This window comes from Phyllobates terribilis, unplaced genomic scaffold (assembly GCF_046119375.1).
Source record: "Phyllobates terribilis strain yellow unplaced genomic scaffold, ASM4611937v1 Scaffold_1__5_contigs__length_1240528914, whole genome shotgun sequence".
Lineage (NCBI taxonomy): Eukaryota > Metazoa > Chordata > Amphibia > Anura > Dendrobatidae > Phyllobates > Phyllobates terribilis.
This window is the reverse complement of record NW_027362761.1, coordinates 67,167,456-67,188,931: the sequence shown is the minus strand read 5'-3', so window position 1 is coordinate 67,188,931 and position 21,476 is coordinate 67,167,456. Positions and strand designations below refer to the sequence as shown.

At 46.7% G+C, this 21,476-nt stretch overlaps 1 protein-coding gene across 1 annotated transcript in view; it reads right to left on the bottom strand.

The window, feature by feature from the left end:
- Nucleotides 1-21,476, bottom strand: part of SUSD1 (sushi domain containing 1) — a 644,959-nt gene that overhangs the window by 443,941 nt on the left and 179,542 nt on the right. The window contains exons 6-8 of the mRNA XM_073663765.1: nucleotides 19,115-19,267; nucleotides 4,344-4,520; nucleotides 759-938 (exon numbers count right to left, since the gene is read on the bottom strand). Coding sequence (XP_073519866.1) covers nucleotides 759-938; nucleotides 4,344-4,520; nucleotides 19,115-19,267 — 510 coding nt within the window. The remainder of the gene's footprint in view (nucleotides 1-758; nucleotides 939-4,343; nucleotides 4,521-19,114; nucleotides 19,268-21,476) is intronic.

The window sequence follows — 21,476 nt, the reverse complement described above, 5'->3', positions numbered from 1 at the left end:
TCGCTGGTCAACTTTTAACCCTTATAGCTTCCTAACAAAAAAAAAATTTTGGTTCCAAAATTGTGCTGATGTGAAGTAGACATGTGGGAAATGCTATTTATTAACTATTTTGAGTGACATATCTCTCTGATTTAAGGGCATGAAAATTCAAAGTTTGAAAATTGCAAAATTTTCAAAATTTTCGCCAAATTTCCAATTTTTTCACAAATAAACGCAAGTGATATCGAAGAAATTTTACCACTATCATGAAGTACAATATGTCATGAAAAAACAGTCTCAGAATCAGGGGAATCCGTTGAAGTGTTCCAGAGTAATTACCTCATAAAGTGACAGTGGTCAGAATTGAAAAAATTGGCCCGGTCACGAAGGCAAAAACAGGCTCTGGTGCGAAGTGGTTAAGCATATTCGTGTTTGGCAATATAAACTTGCATCATAACTTTTTTAACTATTTTATTAACATACAGTATGTATATCTGAAAAACGCCTATAAAAACTCATGTAAAACGCAGTTGAAAAAAAAACCATGTAAAACGCAATAAATTATGCATTTTGTACTTACCGTTTTTCCTGCCAAGAGGAAAGGGTTTTGGTGCAGAAATGGCAAGTATGAACATACCCTGAGGCTTTCTTCTAGCAGCACAAAATCAATATATCTTATCATAGCTTGGCATTTTATTATTTTTTATTGTCCCATATTTACAACCACTTTGTTATATATAGGTCATCATAAAAAATTATCAGCCTTTTGTCAGTCTTACCTCTGCAGTCAAGATTAGCTCCTTCCCAGCTTCCAGCATGGTTGCATATTGATAAATTATAACCATTTATTGCAATAAATCCTGTTGCACACATGAATGTCACAATGCTCCCAAATGTGGTGCCAGTAAATGTGTGAACTATAGTGTTTAGCATGGCCACTGGTGGACCACAGTCTATAGCTGGAAAGACAAAATAGATAAGAAGCCACAACATTATAATCCCGGATTTCCTGAAAGTTAACCATAACTATCAGTACCAGGAGTGGGTGATAAATGCAGAATTGGTGACTTGTTTCTATTATACCTTTTCTCTGATTGTTCCTCACCTGCTTTTGTCTCCCACTCCTGAGAAAAAATACTGACCGAATACTGACTAAATACTGATAGTGGGGCCGTTGTCTTAGAGTTAAACATATGCGGTAGCTGTCAGACATTTGCTCAATAGCTCTTTATGAAAAAATTCAGTACTGGGCATAACCATTCCCTTTGTATGAGTAGTATGTCCCTGCAAAGGCTGGCACTGCCAGCACTGTTTGCTGCCAGCACTGTTTGGACAGATGGGGTCACACCCTTAACTGGTAACACCTACAGTGGGTATGGAAAGTATTTAGACCCCTTTAAATTTTTCACTCTTTGTTTCATTGCAGCCATTTGGTAAATTCTAAAAAGTTCATTTTTTTTTCATTAAAGTACACTCTGCTTGATTGAAAAAAAAAACAAAAATGTAGACATTTTTGCAAATTTATTAAAAAAGAAAAACTGAAATATCACATGGTCATAAGTATTCAGACCCTTTGCTCAGTATTGAGTAGAAGCACCCTTTTGAGCTAGTACAGCCATGAGTCTTCTTGGAAATGAGGCAACAAGTTTTTCACTTGGATGGTGAACGTTGGTGGACTGCCATTTTCATGTCTCTCCAGACATGCTCAATTGGGTTTAGGTCAGGGCTCTGGCTGGGCCAGTCAAGAATGATCACAGAGTTGTTCTGAAGCCACTCCTTTGTTATTTTAGATGTGTCCTTAGGGTCATTGTCTTGTTGGAAGGTGAACCTTCGGCCAAGTCTGAGGTCCAGAGCACTCTGGAAGAGATTTTCATCCAGGATATCCCTGTACTTGGCCGCATTCATGTTTCCTTCAATTGCAACCAGTTGTCCTGTCCCTGCAACTGAAAAACACCCCCATAGCATGATGCTGCCACCACCATGTTTCACTGTTGGGATTGTATTGGCCAGGTGATGAGCAATGGCTGGTTTTCTCCACACATACCGCTTAGAACTTTTTGGTGATAATTCTATCTTCATCTCATCAAACCCGAGAATCTTATTTCTCATAGTCTGGGAGTCTTTCATGTGTTTTTGAGCAAACACTATGCGGGCTTTCATATGTCTTGCACTGAGGAGAGGCTTCCGTAGGGCCACTCTGCCATAAAGGCCAGACTGGTGAAGGGCTGCAGTAATAGTTGACTTTGTGGGACTTTTTCTCATCTCCCTACAGCATCTCTGGAGCTCAGCCTCAGTGATTTTGGGGTTCTTCTTTACCTCTCTCACCAAGGCTCTTCTTTCACGACTGCGCAGTTTGGCTAGACGGCCAGGTCTAGGAAGACTTCTGGTGGTCCCAAACTTCTTCCATTTAAGGATTATGGAGGCCACTGTGCTCTTAGGAACCTTGAGTAATGCAGAAATTCTTTTGTAAGCTTGGCCAGATCTGTGCCTTGCCACAATTCGGTCTCTGAGCTCCTTGGGCAGTTCCTTTCAGCTCATGATTCTCATTTGGTCTGACATGCACTGTGAGCTGTGAGGTCTTATACAGACAGGTGTGTGCCTTTCCAAATCAAGTCCTATCAGTTGAATTAAACACAGCTGGACTTGAATGAAGGAGAAGAACCATCTCAAGGAGGATCACAAGGAAATGGACAGCATGTGACTTAAATATGAGTGTCCGAGCAAAGGGTTTGAATACTTATGACCATGTGATATTTCAGTTTTTCTTTTTTAATAAATTTGCAAAAATGTATACATTTCTGTTTTTTTCAGTCAAGATGGGGTGCAGAGTGTACTTTATTGAGAAAAAATGAACTTTTTAGAATTTACCAAATAGCTGCAATGAAACAAAGAATGAAAAATTTTATGGGATCTGAATACTTTCCGTACCCACTGTAGATGTCAATATTTTTTATTATGATGCAACGTTCTCAGAAAGGATACTCCAGAATTATTTCATGGGGAAATTGCGTATTTACTGAAATGGGCATGTTAAGACCTCTTCTGCTAGGTCTTGCCACACATTAGACAATTTCCCTTACATCACCACTTGGTTGGCTTACTTTAGACAAATATTTTAGGACAACATTTTGCATATTTTTAGCACAGTTTGGTACATTTTAATCCACTGTCACTTTTTTACACACTTTCTATCAGTCTTTTGAGATCCAAAACAATGTTTAAAACACATAGGGGTGAATTCATTAAGACTGGGTTTTTGCATGCTAGTTTTAATGAAGGGTTGATGCACCAAATACATTAAGAGGCACTCGCCAATTAATGAATTTGGTGTATCTTTGTTGTGGCATGTGTCTTCATGTGCCTCGCCAGAAATTATACTCCTATCAAGGCAAGGACTAGAGTATCATTTCTAGGGTAAGAAATGGCATCAGTTTTAATAAATTGGATGCCACTCCAGCTCTGTTCATTTTGGCAGAGCTGGCCAAATCTGGTGTTAAAAAGCCAAATGTTGCTACTTTTGTGCAACTCTGCATTGCTCAAAAATTTTGCAACTTTTCAAAGTGTTTAATGCCAGAAAACTAGGGTGAACACTTTGCCAAATCAGCCACATAATCTGCCATAATCCATGTACCCCAGTTTTTTTAGACAAATTGAGCCACAATTCTGGTGTTTTCAGCTTGCTTAGTAGATCGCCCAGAACTATTCTAGTATAATACAATATGTAATAAAGTATGCCACAATTTTACCTCCATCAGCCTTCATAGAAACATCAGAGGTTCACTGAGGTATAACATATAGGTTTCTATAGGTAAGATATTAGACATACAACATGAATTTATAGCTATTGGAAGGAGTTCCAAACTTGGGTTGAAATATTGTCATAGAGTAAACCGATAAGTTCTGGTCTTTGAAGATTGGTTGGTGTAAGCAGGGACTACTGTGTCACACGACATGAGAACAGTGTTAGACATCACATCTAATGTTTGCCAGTGGAATTGTACTGCGTCCCCCGACCTACTGCTATTTGGCAGATTTTTAGAGCCAAATGTAAGCTGTAAAATAGGACTAATAGATTTACATATATGCAGTGTTAGGCAAGATTCATACACAGAGTGTATATTTCTCTGTGGTTTTTTTTTCTTCTTTTTCATTTCAAAAATAGCATTTTTTCTGCATTTTATTATGCAGTTTAGGCTATAAGAATCCATGTCTGCTTTTTTGTTCCCAGAAACATTGACCCTCTGTGACCAATCCTCTTAAAATGGTTTGGCAATGATAAAGTAGGACAGTTTGTATTGCTTTGCCTAGGTAAACAAAAATTATATTTATTTCTTCAGTCAACAAGATGTATATCATAACATTACCTGTACAAGCCAAAGAGACGCCTTCCCATGTTCCATTAGAGGTGCAGACTGATGTGTTGTGGCCTTCTTCAAGGAAACCAGATATACACATGTAAGTCACTTGGGCTCCGAATGTTGTGGCTCCAGCCAGAACCATTTCAGTGTTGGGAAGAGCAGGAGGCTGGCCACAGTCAACAGCTGAATGGGCAAATATAAAGCAAACTTATTAGTAAGAGTGGATTTTGAATAGTAGTTTTCACCTGGTATTCTTGATGTACTAAATAGCTAATTGACCACTTTGTGGGATTGTCAGCATAATTGTCGTGTGCATTTGTCAACTATTTGGGACTTTTCTTTTTGATCTTTTTCTGCGCTAATACATTAGGAATTGATTCCAATGTAGGATTAAAGTGTTTGTCACCACAACATAGGCACATGGTACTAAAATAAAAAACAGATATTCACCTGCAGGACTAAGAAAAAGTCTTAGCCCTCTCCTCTGGTTTGGACGAAACGTCATGTATGCAGATTATTAGTGGCCACTATTTGGCTACAGAGATCATGTTGGGTACCCCACCAGAAGGGGTAGCAAAGAAGAACAGTAGGGGACACTGATAGAGGTGCAGAGGAACAGCGGTTTTTGTATTTAGTTTTTGTTGTTTTTTTTGTTTGCTTGGTTTTTTTCATCATTATTGTAGAACCAGAACGTCATTTGTTACCAACTAGTGAGCAGACTAAAGTTGGCTTTAGAAATTGGGCTAAGATACAATGAGTTACCAGATAATTTGAACTTCTGATGCTTATAGGGAAATAAGTATGCACATAATTATTTCTTTATAGCTATAAGAGATTTAGATCGTTGATTCCCATGAAAAAACTTTATAACTGAGAAATATCCTATATTTCTATTTGTAAATACACTGTATATTTATTTCACTGTACAATAGTAAAGTAAATGCTATGGGACAGATTCATTAAGACTGGTGTTTCGTATGTCAGTCTTAGGGCAGAGAAAAAAAAAGGAGCCAAATGTGGTTTATCCGCGTTCTATACAGTTTGTGTCCTGAGTAAGAAATCTGGAATAACTTTGAAACGCATTGACTAAAAAACCTGAAATAAAAAATTGTTTATTATTAGTGATGAGCGAGCATGCTCACTACTGCTCGGTGCTCGCCCGAGCAACTCACTGCTCGAGATGCTCGGCGCTCAGCAAGGATTTCCGGGGTTGCTCGGCAGGAGCTCGGGTCTCTTCCCTTCATGTTTGCGCTCTTTACAGAGCCAATGAACATGCAGGGATTGCCTGACACTCACTGTAATGCCGCAACCATGTTGTTTGTGGCATTACAGTGATTGGCTGGCTGCACAGCGTCATCAGGTCTATATCAGACCTGGTGCCGCCATGCTCGTCACAGTCACTCCGGAATCAGACAGTGTAGGGAGAGGTGCTGCTGAGCTAGGGAGAGATTTGCTTGTTTCTAGTAAGTGTAGGTGTACCAAACTATATTAGAGACACATTGTAGCATCGGCGTCTCTGCCCCTTGCTAGGCAGAGACGGCGTCCCTCTCACCTTCCCGCTTCTAGCGCGGCGTCCTCCAGCGCTTCTCTCCCCGCTGCTGCCCTCTCTTAAAGGGACCGCGCGCGCAGTCCTAAGGAGTCCCCGGCCTATTGCCGGAGGACCTCCCATATATAAGGCACCTCCTCCAAAATGGAGGTGCCCGAGCAAAGTTGTTGCACAGTTTCTTATCTCTGCTTCAGCCCTCAGGTCCCGCTGCTAGCCTGACTCCTCGTCCTGCCTGCCAGCCTGTTTTCTGCCCATTACCTACTGAGCCTGCCAGCCTGCTCACCTGGAGCGCTCACCTGTTACCTGCCTGTTACCTGCCTTGGCTGTCAGTCCGCTCACCTGGGAGCACCCGCCTGTTACTTGCTGTGTCGGTCAGCCCGCTCACCTGGGAGCGCCCACCTGTTACCTGCCTGTTACCTGCCTTGGCTGTCAGTCCGCTCATCTGGGAGCGCCCGCCTGTTACCTTCTGTGTCCGTCAGCCCACTCACCTGGGAGCGCCCACCTGTTACCTGCTTGTCACCTGCCTTGTCTGTCTGCCCGCTCACCTGGGAGCACCCGCCTGTTTCCTGCCAGCCTGCCTGAAGACGCTGCCGTCACTTGCTGTGACCACCTGCCTGGTAAACCTAGAGACTACTACTCACTCTGCAGTCACGTACCGTGACCAACTGTCAGATAACCAGAGACTTCTGCCTGCTTGCCGTGTCCATCCGTTATACCGGTCAGTCCCAGCTATCTGACCCGTGGGAGCCACCTGCTCTCTTACAAGGTCGTCCCCAGAGTAGCACCTGGTCCCTCTGCCCGGATCCTCCCTGGTCACGGAGTCGTTAGCCGCCATCCGACCAGGGTCGGTTTGAGTTGATACTTAGTCCTTCCCCCTCTGGGTCCCTCCTTGCACCTCGGCACAGAGGTCCCACCACCCGGACCCGTAACACACATATCCATCTCAACAAACAGTCCTTCTGAGGACTAATCCATCTGAAGAGATATTACGCAGGCAGTATATATAGGCAGGCAGGCAAGGTATATAGCAGACTGCAGTGCACATAGGACAAGAGGCTCCATTCCAGTTTTGTCTGCTGCTGCTGTTGTTAGATATTTCTAGAAATAGGCCCAGGTCACAGGGGCCAGGAATAATTTTTTTTGGATCTTAATCCTCATTATTTGCTTAAAAAGCAATCCAGAGAACACAGTTTTCCATTTGCTTGTTGGCACTGCAGAATACAGCCAGGTCCTTTCCATATTACAGCTCTAAAAATCCAGCTATTTAAAACTGTGGTTTGTCCGTCACACTGATCACATATAATTGCACTGAAAATACTGCCATTTCTGGCCTCCATTAAAAATTTGTTTCAGTGTGTTAGTGAAGCTAATGACACCAGTTTGCTGTTCAAAATAGTTACCTACAGGCCAGGCATTTAAAACTGTGGTTTGTCCATAACACGGATCACATATAAGTTCGCTCCAAATTCAGCCATTTGTAGTGAGCGTGGAAGATATTGTCCTCCATTTGAAATGGGCAAAGCACGTGGCATGGGACGGGGAACTGGACGTGATGGTAATGGTGCATGCAGAGGCTGAGGCCGTGGGCAAGCTGAAATTGTGCCACAACAAACACCCACATCTTCTCGCTCGACCTTCCTGTCCCAATTAATAGAGACCGCAGAACACCACTATTGAACACAGAGCAGTGTGAAAAGGTTATTGGTTGGATAGCAGATGCTTCCAGTCACTTAGCCACCACCACCACCACCTTGTCTTCTACACAGTCAAGTCTCAGTAGCTGTGAGTCTGGACCGCATATTCCTCACCCTGAACCTCCTTCCTCCCACCATGCCGAGTGAACAGAGACAACTGATCCCACACTTGGACACCCTGAAGAGCTGTTCACTTTTCCATTTATAGATTCAGGCTTCTTGCCTGGTCTACTTGAAGCGAGGCCAGAGGAGATCGCATGTAGCGATGCCCAAATATTTGAGCAGCCACAGTCACACGAAGGCGACAGTGGGAAAGTGTCAGAAGAGGTGGACGATGATGAGACACAATTGCCAGAAAGTCAGGAGGAGGACCAGGGTGCAGAAGTGGAAGACGAGGTGGTGGATGATATAGTAACTGACCCAACCTGGCAGGAGGACATTCAGAGCAAGGAGAGCAGCACACAGGTGGAGGGAGGCAGGTCACCCCAACAGGCAGGAAGAAGCAGTGTGGTGTCATTGCACACTCTCAAGTAGCAGCATCAGGAAGCATGTCCACGTCCTTGTCCCAGAGCAGCATTCAGTTGTCCATACCCCAGTCCTTGGAACGCAAGCACAAATACGCAGCCAACGCCCCACAGGCCACACTACTAAATTCCCACGTTTCGCGACTGCTTGCGAGCTCCTGCACCTCCTCCTCCATCTCCAAAATGGCCACATCAGTCACAAGCTGAAAGCACTGCACCACTGCCTTGGCCAAGCGGCAACAGGCTGTGCTGAAGATAACATGCTTAATGCTTAGGTGACAAACCGCCCAGCGCTGCAGAGTTGTTGAAAGCTGTAACACAGCAGCCTGATCTGTGGCTCTCACCGCTGAACATACAGCCAGGCATGGTCGTGTGTGACAATGGGCGGAACCTGGTGACGGAGAAATGACAGCCGGAGTAGATACGATTTCCCTCTATGCCAGTCCTTTCACTGAGCTAAAGAATATGGCTGTGGTGAAATACAACTCCCACCGAGAAGCTGTTTCAGATTGAAAAACATTGTGCCCACCAGAGGATTTGATTCTGAGGGCTCACCTTTCTTCCTAGCTCAAGAGCCCCATAGCAGCTGCAAAGTTAGCGCTATCATGAACTCTCCTGATGTAGAAGCCATGGCACACCAGAGGATTCTCTGGCGGGACTGTCCAACCCTGCCGAGAAGCAGTCCTGGCTAAGAAAAGTGTGTGGGAAGGTTCCCAGACACTCTATGGCTGCTTTTTTACTGAGGTGGAAACCCACGCAAAAACAGGGAGAACATATTTGTCTTTGCTTGGATTTGCTGGGATTTGAACCCAGGATCCCAGCGCTGCAAGGCTTCAGTGATAACTACTGATCCAATGTGCTGCTCTTCACCCTCTGATATCTAACAGGCTGGAGAAACTTGCACCTACTGCCACTCTATCTTCAGCTCCTTTGTGAGAAACTAATGTATTTGGCCAACCACTCAGTCTACCAAATAAAATTCCTGAGAAGGAAATTGGGGATGGCTTCGCTATTGGTACTGGGGGCAGTGCTAATACCATGGCGTCGTACCGAAGTTCACTGGAAATATTCCAGACTGGTAGGAGGCAAGCAGATTCCCACAGAAAAGTACCAGCAGTAATGTTCAGGGACCCGTGATTGTAGAAGGAGGAGGCAATACCGGGAGAAATAGTGGTGGCTGGGGACTGAGTATGGACACCCGGGCGCCGCCGGCATGACGTTGAGAAAAGCTTCCGCCTCCATGAGCCTAAAAGGCCACATTTCAAGTGAAAGCAGCTTTAGAGGACTTCCTGGGAGAAATGACAGCTGGAGTAGATATGGTTTCCCATATGGCTAAAGAATTTGGCTGCGGTGAAATACAACTCTCAGCAAAAAAAGCTGTGGACTGGCTCCATACCGTCCCTGGCCACACTCACTTGACCACGTGTTTGTGCGTAGGTGGTCCTTCCCAGTAAGTGCACTGGGGAGAGCACGGGTAATATTGTAGGACCCGTGCTTGCGGAAGGCGGAAACGACACCGGGACAAATAGTGGTGGCTGGGGACCGAGTATGTGTGTCACCCTGGCCTGGATGCCACAAGTATAATAAAGCTGTGTCTGAGAGCAAGGGGGAGGTTCTCTAGTCAGGGGAACATTAGCATGCAATACCTCCTGTCTCAGGCCAGTAGGGGGAGCAGGCTGCCCCTATAAATGCTGGAACTAAGGGCAGGGTTAGGGAGAACTGGACGACCTGTCTCAGCACTGAGAAGTGTCCAGAGCAGAGAGGGACAGCTGTATTGCACCCTACATTGACCGTCGTGAGAGTCACCCTAAAATAACTGTGGGTACTAATGACGCGCCCCCTGGGCCTGTGTTGTGCAGGGGATACCCGGAACCGGGCCTCTGGTGGGATGTAGTCTCCGTGGCGCTGACCCGGTCCGTGCCCAGGGTGGTCAATTCAGTGGCAGTCTTAGTGTAATAACAAATGTCCGACTACGCCACCCGTGGATTGCGGTCAGTGGGGACCGCCGCTGCGCTGCAGACCGCTGAGGCTGATGTTGTTTGCGCAGCCGAGTATGGGATAACTCCCCACGGGAGAAGTATTGCCTCAGGGCAGCTAGTGTGGATGATGGGAGTGATGGTGTGAGCGTCCCAGTACTAATGGTGCCGGTGCGGCAATGAAACACAGAGACGTGGGGTTGCAGTTTCCAATGCTTTACTCACAGTTGTTATTCGTGTCAATCCTGCAGGCGATGACTGCCCAAGCCGTGCTGCGTCCACCAGGCAGGGGACTCGACCAACTCCCAGGCAATTCCAGAGCGTGGCACAGGGCTCCCTTCTTTTCCTTTCTCTGGCCGTCCCCACCAGTGACCCACCTTTGTCCAGCTTCCTCGGGCCTTCTATTGGCGAAACCTATCTCCGGTTTCCCTGACCCTATATGGCATGCTTTCCTGGTGGATGTAGTGAGGGGTCGCACCAAGATGTGGTCACAACCTCCGGTCTTTGGCTGAGGAATTTGTTGCCTCCACCAATTTGGGTTCCGGTACCCTGCTCTGCCAACCCGTCACCCGCAATCTCCTGGGTCCTTAGGGTTCCCTCTGTCCTCGTGTCTCTGGGCCTTTCTTGATGTTCTTGTTCCTTTCTTACTTTCCTTTCTGTTCCTTCTTCTCTCTCTCTCTCTCAGGCCCCGGCCTCCTGACAAGGCCTGCCTGGGGAGCAGAGCCCATGCAGCAGCTCTGCTCCTTGTCACTCCTCCTCGGACTGCACTCCTCTCTGAACTCACACTGTCCTAAGATGGTGCCCACCTTTTATACCTCCCTCTAGCACCCGAGCCCAGGTGACTAGCAACCAATGGGCTCCTACCTATGCCCAGAAACCCTCCCCTATCTGCTCCTACACCACAGGGTTTTCCTCCCCCCCTTCCCCACTCCAGCCAGGGACAGAAGCGATCGTGCCTGCACTTCTGTGGGAGCACCGTTGAGCTGTCCCTCGGAAATGGGGTGTGTGTGGTGCATGCAGCTAAACGAGTCCTGGTCCACACTCCATCCTTACCCGGGAGTGGAATATCACACCTCTGGGTCGAGGTGCAATACCCCTGTAGCAGCCGAGCCCTCGGGGTGCTACACTAACGTGATTGAAAATTGTCTTTCAGAGGTAATTGTAATTCTACAACAGGTGGCGGCGAATGCTAGTTCCAGCCAACAGAGAGTCCTCAACAAGGAGATAAAAGCCCTGATGAGACGGCAGCAGGTAGAACTGTCTGGTGGTGAGATCGGTAGCGTTAGACTGAGTGACCCATTCCCCATTTCCATGCCTCCCAAAAGTGAAATGATGATCTGGTGTCGGACTGCAATCGGGTTGAGAGGTAGAGACTACCAAGCCATGGTAGAACCCGTGTACTCAGACAGCAGGCCCACCATTTTGACAGCCAGGGGGGTGGTTGATGTCCGCCATGGGAGGGTGCCCGTTCGCATTCTCAACATTGGGGAGAGAGAGGTACACTTACCCAGGAACGCTACACTTGCCAAACTGTTTTTTGTCGAACACAAAGCTATCAGGGCCGTGGAACCCTTGCCTCCATCTCCTCAGGCGGAGGTTAATGGCTCCCAGAAACAAAAGGAGGACTGGTGCCAGAAACTCCATGTGGGTGCTGACTCCACTCCCCTGCACCAAAAACAAGGAGTCTACCGGGTGGTCCAGGAGTACGAGAGAATTTTTAGTAAGCACCCGCTAGACTTCGGCAGAGTAAAAGGGATAGAACACCATATCCCCACGGGGAGCCACCCACCAATAAAAGAGAGACACAGGCCTGTACCCCCTGCACATTATCAGAACGCCAAGGGTATGCTGCGGGAACTGAAAGAAGCTGGGGTCATTAGAGATAGCTGTAGCCCCTGGGCAGCCCCCCTGGTTCTGGTAAAAAAGAAAGACGGCACCATGAGAATGTGCGTGGACTATAGACAAATCAACCGTATCACCCACAAAGACGCATATCCGCTGCCTAGAATAGAGGAGTCTTTAGCCGCACTAAAATCAGCTAACTTCTTTTCTACTTTGGAACTTACTAGTGGGTACTGGCAGGTTCCTGTGGCAGAGGCTGACAAGGAGAAGACCGCCTTCACCACCCCGATGGGACTGAGTGAGTTCAACTGTATGCCCTTCGGGCTCTGCAACGCACCAGGGACCTTCCAGAAGCTGATGGAATGCTGTCTAGGGCACCGAAACTTCGAGACGGTCCTCCTTTACCTGGACGACGAGATCGTCTATTCGAAGACTTACGAGGACCATCTAAAGCACCTGGCCGAGGTGTTCGAAGCCCTGGCAGGCTATGGCCTGAAGGTGAAACCATCGAAGTGTCACCTGCTGAAACCAAAGGTCCAGTACCTAGGGCACGTGGTAAGCGCGGAAGGAGAGGCCCCCGACTCTGACAAGGTCACGGCAATCAAGAGCTGACCAAGCCCCTCGAACATCAAAGAGGTGAGACAGTTCCTCGGGTTGGTAGGCTACTACCGAAGGTTCATCCCCAGGTTCACTAAGATGGCAGCTCCTATGCAGGACCTCCTAATCGGACAGTCTAAGTCCAGAAGTCAAAAGCCACCCTTCAAGTGGGATAAACCGGAAGAGGAGTCCTTCCGCCAGTTGAAGATGGCCCTCACGGGGGATGAGATCCTGGCCTACCCTGACTATGGCCAGCCTTTTATTCTCCACACAGACGCCAGTAATGTGGGACTGGGAGCCGTACTGTCCCAAAGCCAACAGTGCAGAGAAAGGGTGATCGCATACGCCAGTCGGAAGCTGAGACCCACCGAGAGGAACCCAGAGAATTACAGCTCCTTCAAGCTAGAATTCTTGGCGTGGTGTGGGCCGTGACGGAACGCTTCACGCAAAGTTCACCGTGTACACGGACAACAACCCGTTGACACACCTGGACAATGCGAGACTGGGTGCCCTGGAACAGCGGTGGATGGCCCGTCTCTCCAACTATGACTTTGTGATCAAGTACCGGGCAGGCAAAACCAATGCCAACGCTGACGCTCTATCGAGAAAGCCTCACTTACCTGAAGGTGACGAAGACCCAGAAGAGCTGGAGGATGTAGAACTGCCCGCGTTTCACCGGTATGGGGCCGCTCAATACTCCCACCGCGTGAAGGACGAGGATCTAACAACCGTGATGATCAATCCCCTACCTCACCACAGCTGGGCCGAGACCCAAGATAGTGACCCTGCCATCCACCTAGTGAAAGATCTGCTGACCCAGGAAGATGCCCGCATGGATCCCGATGCTCCAGAGGAAGCCAAGCAGCTATGGAAAGAGAAGAACAAGCTGTTCCTCTACGAAGGCAAGCTGTGCAGAAGGATTGTCAACCACCGGACGCACGAGCTGACCTGGCAAGTCGTGGTCCCAAGGCGGGATGCAGCTATGGTCCTGGGGGCTTACCATGACAGAGCGGGGCACTTCGGTTGGAAGAAACTGGAGTTCCTGCTAAGAGGAAGGTTCTTTTGGGTCGGCATGAGAGGGGCTGTAGAGAAGTGGTGCAGAGACTGTGGCCCTTGTCACCTAAGGAGGAAGGACCATGCCAGCCAGAAGACACCCTTGAGGCCCATCGTCACCACGCAGCCTCTTGAGCTGGTAGCTCTGGACCACGTCAAATTGGCTCCAAGCCGGTCAGGATACATCTACGCCCTGACAATCGTGGACCACTATTCCCGTTTTCTAGTGGTGGTCCCGGTAAAGGACTTGACAGCCCAAACGGCGGCCAGAGCCTTCCAACAATACTTCTGCCGTCCACACAGGTATCCGGAACTGTTCCTGACAGACCAGGGTCCAGCGTTCGAGGCTGAAATCTTCCAAGAGTTCTGCAACCTCTATGGCTGTAAGAAGATTCGGACAACGCCTTACCACCCACAAACCAACGGGATGTGTGAGAAGATGAACAATATAGTCATTGATCTCCTGAAGACGTTGCCCCTGGAGGAACGCAGCCTGTGGCCAGAAAAACTGCCGGACCTGATAGACTTATACAATCATATCCCGGTGAATGCTACCAACTGCACCCCGGCTTACCTGATGCGAGCCAGACCAGGTAAGCTGCCCGTAGACCTGGAGATGGGAGTCCTGACACCTTAGGACACCTCCCCGGATGCGGACTGGGATACGGAAAGGCAACAGCAGTACAAGAAGGTACAGGAGAGTGTGGAGAGGTGCCTGGCCCAGGTGAGAGAAAGGCAAGAAAGACTCTTCAACCAACACGCCCCTGCTGGTCCCCTAGAACCTGGTGAGCAAGTCCTGAAGCGAAAGAGAAGGCTACATAAGTTGGACGACCAGTGGGAAAGGGAACCCTACACCGTACTGCAGTCTGATCACGACAACCCGAAGGTGTGCGTGATCACCAAGGACGGAGGAGAAACCACTAGTACCGTCTCCAGAGACCACCTCAAAAGGTGCCCCGAGCAACTCCGTAGTGCAGAAGAGGATCAGAGTGACCTTGAACCCGCAGAGGACAAGGAAGAAATGATCAGCACTGTTCTCGGAGAGTTCTCTCAGTCCTGGACTCGAATAAATGATGCCATAGTGATACCCGTCCTGCATTTCCTGCAACCGGCACAGCAACAACCTGCACCAGAGCCGGAAGGTGAAGAGGAGCAAGCAGTTCCAGAGGCAGAAGAGCCTGTACCAGCAGCCCAGGAGAGTCAACCCTCTGCTGACAGTGAGCCTGCCATGCCTGCGGTAAGCCAAAGGACCCGCAGACAGCTGCCTGCCCTACCTGTAAACCCAGCTGGTAGCTGTACCCCTAACGCTAGTGGGGAAAGCCAGGTCGGTCCACCACCAGACAGTGGGCTACGTAGGTCAACCAGGAGCACAAAGGGGCAGATACCCGCTCGCTGGAGAATATAGGGTGCACTAATTGTAAATAACCCTGTTACCAAATGTTGAAATGCTTGCCAAGTTACCTGCGTGATTATTAATAGCGCGTTTCAGCTTCTTGCAGTTACCGTAAGGACTCAAAGGTTATGGACTTTTTATAACCGGGAACTTGTATGGACTGCGTTCGGAGCCTAACCAAGGAATGAACTAAGACTGTAAAGGACTTGGGGTAGGACAGACCCCCACCTGGTTAAGGCTCCCCGTTGTATTGGTGGTATGGACACCCGGTCACAGACCACACTGTGACCTTAAGAACTCAAGCTGTGCGTCGTCTGTCTGTTAATGTTTTATGGTTATGCATATTGTCTTTGTTTATTGTTTAGTCCCGGAGTACTAAATTTTACTAGGGGGGAATGTGTCACCCTGGCATGGATGCCACAAGTATAATAAAGCTGTGTCTGAGAGCAAGGGGGAGGTTCTCTAGTCAGGGGAACATTAGCATGCAATACCTCCTGTCTCAGGCCAGTAGGGGGAGCAGGCTGCCCCTATAAAAGCTGGAACTGGGGGCAGGGTTAGGGAGAACTGGACGACCTGTCTCAGCACTGAGTGTCCAGAGCAGAGAGGGACAGCTGTATTGCACCCTAAGAGGAAGTGTGGCAGAAGGAGAGCCACAAGCCAGAGACAAGAGGCAAAGTGAGCCTGTCTTGGCAGACAAAGAACTCAATTTACCAGACTTTGGTGTCTGAGGCTGGGAGGATTCCACATCCTACAGCAGATAACCAGTCCGCAGGGGACTGTATATTCCTTGGCCTAGGAAGCCTGGAGGCTCTGCCACAACAGAAGGGACCAGCACAGTCGTACCAGGCCGGGAGCAGAAAGGAACCCACGTTGCAGGGCATACAGGCAAGAATACACGGAGAGCTCGGAATCGTGGGCTGTTATCCTATAAGGAGGAGATAGCCAGAAGGAGCGCAGAAAGCACGGTAGGCCTACACCCTCACCCTGACCAGGGCCAATTTCCCCATTGCTCTCAGACATCCAGGTCCCCTCCTAGCCGGAACTGTTTGTGGGTCAGTTTACCTGTTCTAGTAAAGACCCTGGACTGCAACCTGTCGTCTGTGTGCTCCTTGCTCCTCCAGCACTATCAGCACTGGGACTCTCACCACCATCACTCCCACCATCCACTACACTGCCCTGGGGCCGCACTCTTCCCGTGGGGAGTCACACCATCCCAGCTGCATACATCATCAGCCCCAGCGGTCTGCCTTGCAGCGGCAGTTCCTAATGACCGCAAATCCACGGGTGGCGTAGTCGGACATAATCAACAGCACATAACGGACTACCACTGGCCTGACCACCCTGAGCCACGGAACCGGGTTGCCACTACTACTCCCATCGTTCCCCTACTGCCCGGATCCGAGTGCCCCACGGCCCAGGGGGCGAGTCATATGGACACCAGGTAGCCGCCGCCAAAAGGTTGTGTTCAGCTTCCAACTCCACGAGCCTAAAAGGCCACATTTCAAGTGCAAGCAGCTGTCAAAAATTTGCCAGTATAGTATTGCAGCCTGTGGGTGGGTAGGTGGCTGGCTGCATACTTGCGCTTGCAGTCCAAGGAATGGGGTAGGGACAACTGAATGCTGCACTGGGACAAGGACGTGGACAGTGATTGTTGCAAGTCTGCAATGACAGGTGCATGGCGGGAGGCATCTTCGCATGCTCCAAGGATCACTTATGATGGGCACACTTTTAAGCAGTGACCTGGGAGTCAGAGATGCTTCCAAGGGTCTTCCCCATGCTGTCCCCATGTCTTTTCAGCACTGTATGCATGTGTCTGATGATGTGTCACACACCACATGGCCAGATAAGGTTGTAAAATGTTAATGACATTTCCTAGTGAATGCATTTGTCTTGGTTGAAAGCAATGCAAAAGTGCAAAAACGCATCAAAAACGCTACGTGTGAACATAGTCCAAGGTGTGGAGGAGTATTTTTGTTTTTGGTTATTTATTTTGCCTTATATACAAGTCATTACCCTGGAAAGGATGTTCCTTAACATATTTCACAGGAAAATCCATTTTGGTTTTGTTTTTGTATGTTTTATTGTGAGTCCGTAAAAGTGGTGTAATACCTCTGACAACGTTGTTGACAGCAGTGACCTGGGAGTCAGAAATGCTTCCAGGGGTCTTCCCTATGCTGTTCCCATGTCATTTGAGCACTGTTCCCATCGATTTGGGTAATTTTTAGGCCCTTTGCAGACTGCCAGGGGGAGCCGCCTGAAAAATACTCGAGTTTCCCATAGACTTACATTGGGCTCGTTGCTCGGGTTGAGCACCCGAGCATTCCAATTTGCTCGACCCGAGCATCGAGCACCCGAGCATTTTAGTGCTCGCCCATCACTATTTATTATACTTCCATTTGGATCTTCATTGCCTACCAGCAGTGTGGATAAACCACATTTGGCTCCCTTTTTTTTTCTTTCTCTTTCCTGGTCGGAAAACCCGTGGATCCGCATTTATTTACATAATTACAGTATTATTCCCAGATAAGATCCTAATTGTGCTTTTTTTTGCTCCTAGTTTTTACTAAGTCTTAGGGCAGAGACAGACTGCCGTATAACTCTTGCGATGATCTCATCACATTGCATGGACTGGCAGGCACCTCTCCTGACTTAAGCATGACAGTGTGATGTATTTCTATGCAGCTGTCAAGCTCAGTTCAGAAGGGCAGAGAGCCAGTACGAGGTTTATGAGGCGATCCTCCCACGAGTTTTACGGCAGTCTGTCTCTGCCCTAAACTAAGGGCTTGCGGGAGTATGATGTGTCGAATTCATTAACACGCACATAGTATTTAATGAATTTGGTGCATCTTCTTAGTGTTGTGCTCCTCCATTTGCAGGTCCCAAAAATGATACTCCAGTCAGTGACTGAAGTAGCATTTCTGGCTTAAAAAAAGTCATAACTGAATTTGAAAACTGGACATGACCAATCCTGTCCTACTCCACCATAAAGTCCCATGAATGCACCAAAAGTCGCAAGATTTTTGTGCAATTCCATGTTGCGCAGAAATTTTGCAACTTTTCGAAGCGTTTTACACTAATTTTCTGGCTGAAAACTTTTGATTAATTGCGAATAGTGATTGCTATTGTAGGGTTCGGTACTCAGCCGCGTTAGAGGTAGGCACGGGACACTGTCTCTTTAAAATGTCCAAGTCAGGTTTATTATGCTGCATAAACCGCACTTCCAGAAGTAAACAAAAGAAAGCCTTGTCTAGCACAGTGTAACAAAAAGAGAAAGTAAACAGTCCAATACAATATGGCGGGTTCACCCGCTCACGGTCACGGTCAGTGTCTTTTTGGCACAAACACTCTGGAGGTCTCCACACCTCCAGTCACAGACACTGAATGAGACACTTGGTCTCCATTTTATACACAAGCCCTGAGGGTGGGGATATGTAAGCAGCCAATCCCCCCATCTCTTATGACTGCTCGAAAAAAACAGCCCTGATACTTCTAATTAACCCACTCAGCACTACTTGTGCTGGAGTATGCTTTTCTGGTTTTACATCACTGAAGTTGCCAACCTCAGCGATGCATATCTCCCCTCAAGGACATGTCCGGTGGCCATTTTACACTATGTGTGACTACAGAGGAAAAAGTGATAGCACAAACGCTGTCTAAGACTTTAACTGTTCAGAATTGATCATTTATAGTACCATAGACATTGCCAATTATTGTTGTGATCATTAATTGGGTATTCCCATATCTATAGAATATGTCATGAATGTACGGCACATGTGAACTAGCCTCTAAATTCTCCACTTTTTGAGATCTGTAGGTCATCATGCAATGTGGCTGCAACCGGCCAAAGATTAAATACAGAGGTGGCTGCATTTTCTCCATTCAGGTCTTCAAAGCATACTGAAATAGTTGAGTGTGACCCAGACTAAGGGTCATATAGTTTACATTGCTGGATAAATTATTGTAACCGGAATTTTTATATTGGAAGCTAACTTTTAGAATATTACATAATTACTTTTTCATATAAAAGATTTAGAATATCATTATTAATTATTATTATTATTACTATTATAAATATGATCAACAAAATCCTCAATAATAATACACCTATATAAAACTATTCATTTAAAGTAGTTTTATTCCCTCCTTTCTTACCTTGACAAATAAATTTGATATCTTTACTTTGAAAAGTGTTTTTGCCATTTTGCGGCCTGTAGCCTTCTTTACAGAAGCATTCAAAACTACCCGGGATATTCCGACACAGAGCGTTAATACCACAAGTTTTAGGAACGTCACATTCATCAATTTCTATAAACAGAAATAAAGAAAAATTAATTTATATTTAAACGTTCACAAATTAGAAGGTTTCAAGTAAACCCAGGATTGTGCTACCAAAATGTTGACATAGTGGGAAATGCTTAGTATATTCAATGCAATTACACAAAAGTAGTAACCTTAAGTATTGCACAACCAAGCCAGCTGCTTCACTTCTCAAGAAAATTATGCATGAACACACTTTTATAATGGTTAAAATGTAAAAAATTTGTAGGAACTGTATATGCAAGGACTAATTAACATAGTAGCCAGTAAAAAACTCATTTATCGTAAGGTCATATTCAGACATCAAATTATCTCACATATGACTAAAACCGACCAATTATTTTGATCAGACTCCGATCAGAGTCAGTTCAGAATCCTCCTTGGAGCCGAATGTCAGTTCTCCGTGCTCCCATCCTCTCGCACAGAGCGGATCGCAGCACAGCTGCGGAGGGGACAGAGAAAGTAATTTCTCCATCTCATCTGTTGCTGGCATCGGTGGGAATCGCACTGCACTCGGGTGATATCCGAGTGCAGTTCGATGTTTAACACGCATCCATAGACTGGTATGGGTGTGTGCGATCCGAATCCAACGTGCAATTGCAGCATGCTGCGATTTTTTTTCATTTTTTATCGGATTGCATTTGTCCAATATAATTGCAAGTGAGAGCAAGCCCATAGGCTGACTTTCACAGGAAGATCGTAATGACAGGCGCGGGGGTCAACAGCATCATCACCGCCCCACGATCATGTCACAGGCGCGCCGATGGGCAAGTAGAATGATGCCCCACTGCCAGCCCGTGTTAAATGGCGCTGTCAGAGATGGACAGCAGCATTTAACTTGTTAACAGCTGCGACCTGTTAGAGGCCCTTGATGGCTGATTAAATCAGCCATAATGTACCGGGAAAGTAGAAGGCTCGGCGGACAAGCCCACATCAAAGGCAGGGACACAACTTGACTTACATGTACGTCAAATGTCGTGAAGGGGTTAGATACAATACGTGCTAATAGGGTTTTCAAAACCCATTTACATCTAATAGAAAAAAATCTGTATGAACATCAGAGCATGGTGCGGACATTCAAATCTTCATATTTGTGCAGATTTTTACAGTGGATGTAATCTTATGCAATGCATCATTATACAGAAGGGTGAAATCTGCAGCCAAGTTTGTGCAGAAACAACATGTAACATCATTTGTGGCCTAATCCACTTTGAAATTTCGACATAGTGTTAAATGGTTATTGCAAATTTATGCTTACTATATGGCAAATGTAGACCCTATCAAAAATGTAATATACGGTACTTTCATAACCAAGAATGTTTTTTGAGTGAAAAATTGCTCTAAAGCTATGCCCACTGATTCATTATTGCCTTTGCGCCATTTTGATTAATTTGGCACCAAAACGGTAACAAATAACTCAGGACAGTGAGGAAGTGTCTTAACGAAAAGCACAAATGTTGAATCGGGCCTAGGGGTCTGCTTTCTTTGCAATTTACTGTCCATTGCCAACTCTCCAGAATGATCAGCCTGCAGTTCCAGATAAACAGAAAGGATTGCAGGACGTGTCCTTACAAGCCTGATACTGTTACTTTAGGCCATGTGCACACGTTGAGTATTTGGTGAGTTTTTTACCTCCGTATTTGTAAGCCAAAACTAGGAGTGGGTGATAAATGCAGAAGTGGTGACATGCTCCCATTAGGCTATGTGCGCACATTTAGTATTTGATTGCAGAAATTTCTGCAAGGTTTATGCATCTCTTGGCAGCAAAAATGCTGCAGCAAAAACTCGCGTTTTGACGCGATTTTGGTGCGTTTTTGATGGAGTTTTTTTATGCGATTTTTGATGCATTTTTGTACAGCAATGAATGCTTTTGGAGCTAAATAAAGATATTTAAAATAAAGAAACGTGGGACATTGCTTTAACCCTTGGATTACCGTCAGACCTGGGGTGAGTATATTGGTTAATTTAAATGATTAAAAATGTGTCTGTTTTATTTCAAATAAAGTGTTTTATTCTTAGTGTCTGGCTGACACCTCGTTATTATTACTCGTAAATCCAGGGTTAGGTGTCAGCATCATCTAATCCCATTAAGCCTAATCCAATTACTCCTAATGCCTCGATTGTGTTATCAGTACATGCATTAGTGTTGAGCATTCCGATACTGAAATATCGGGTATTGGCCGATATTCGCTGTATC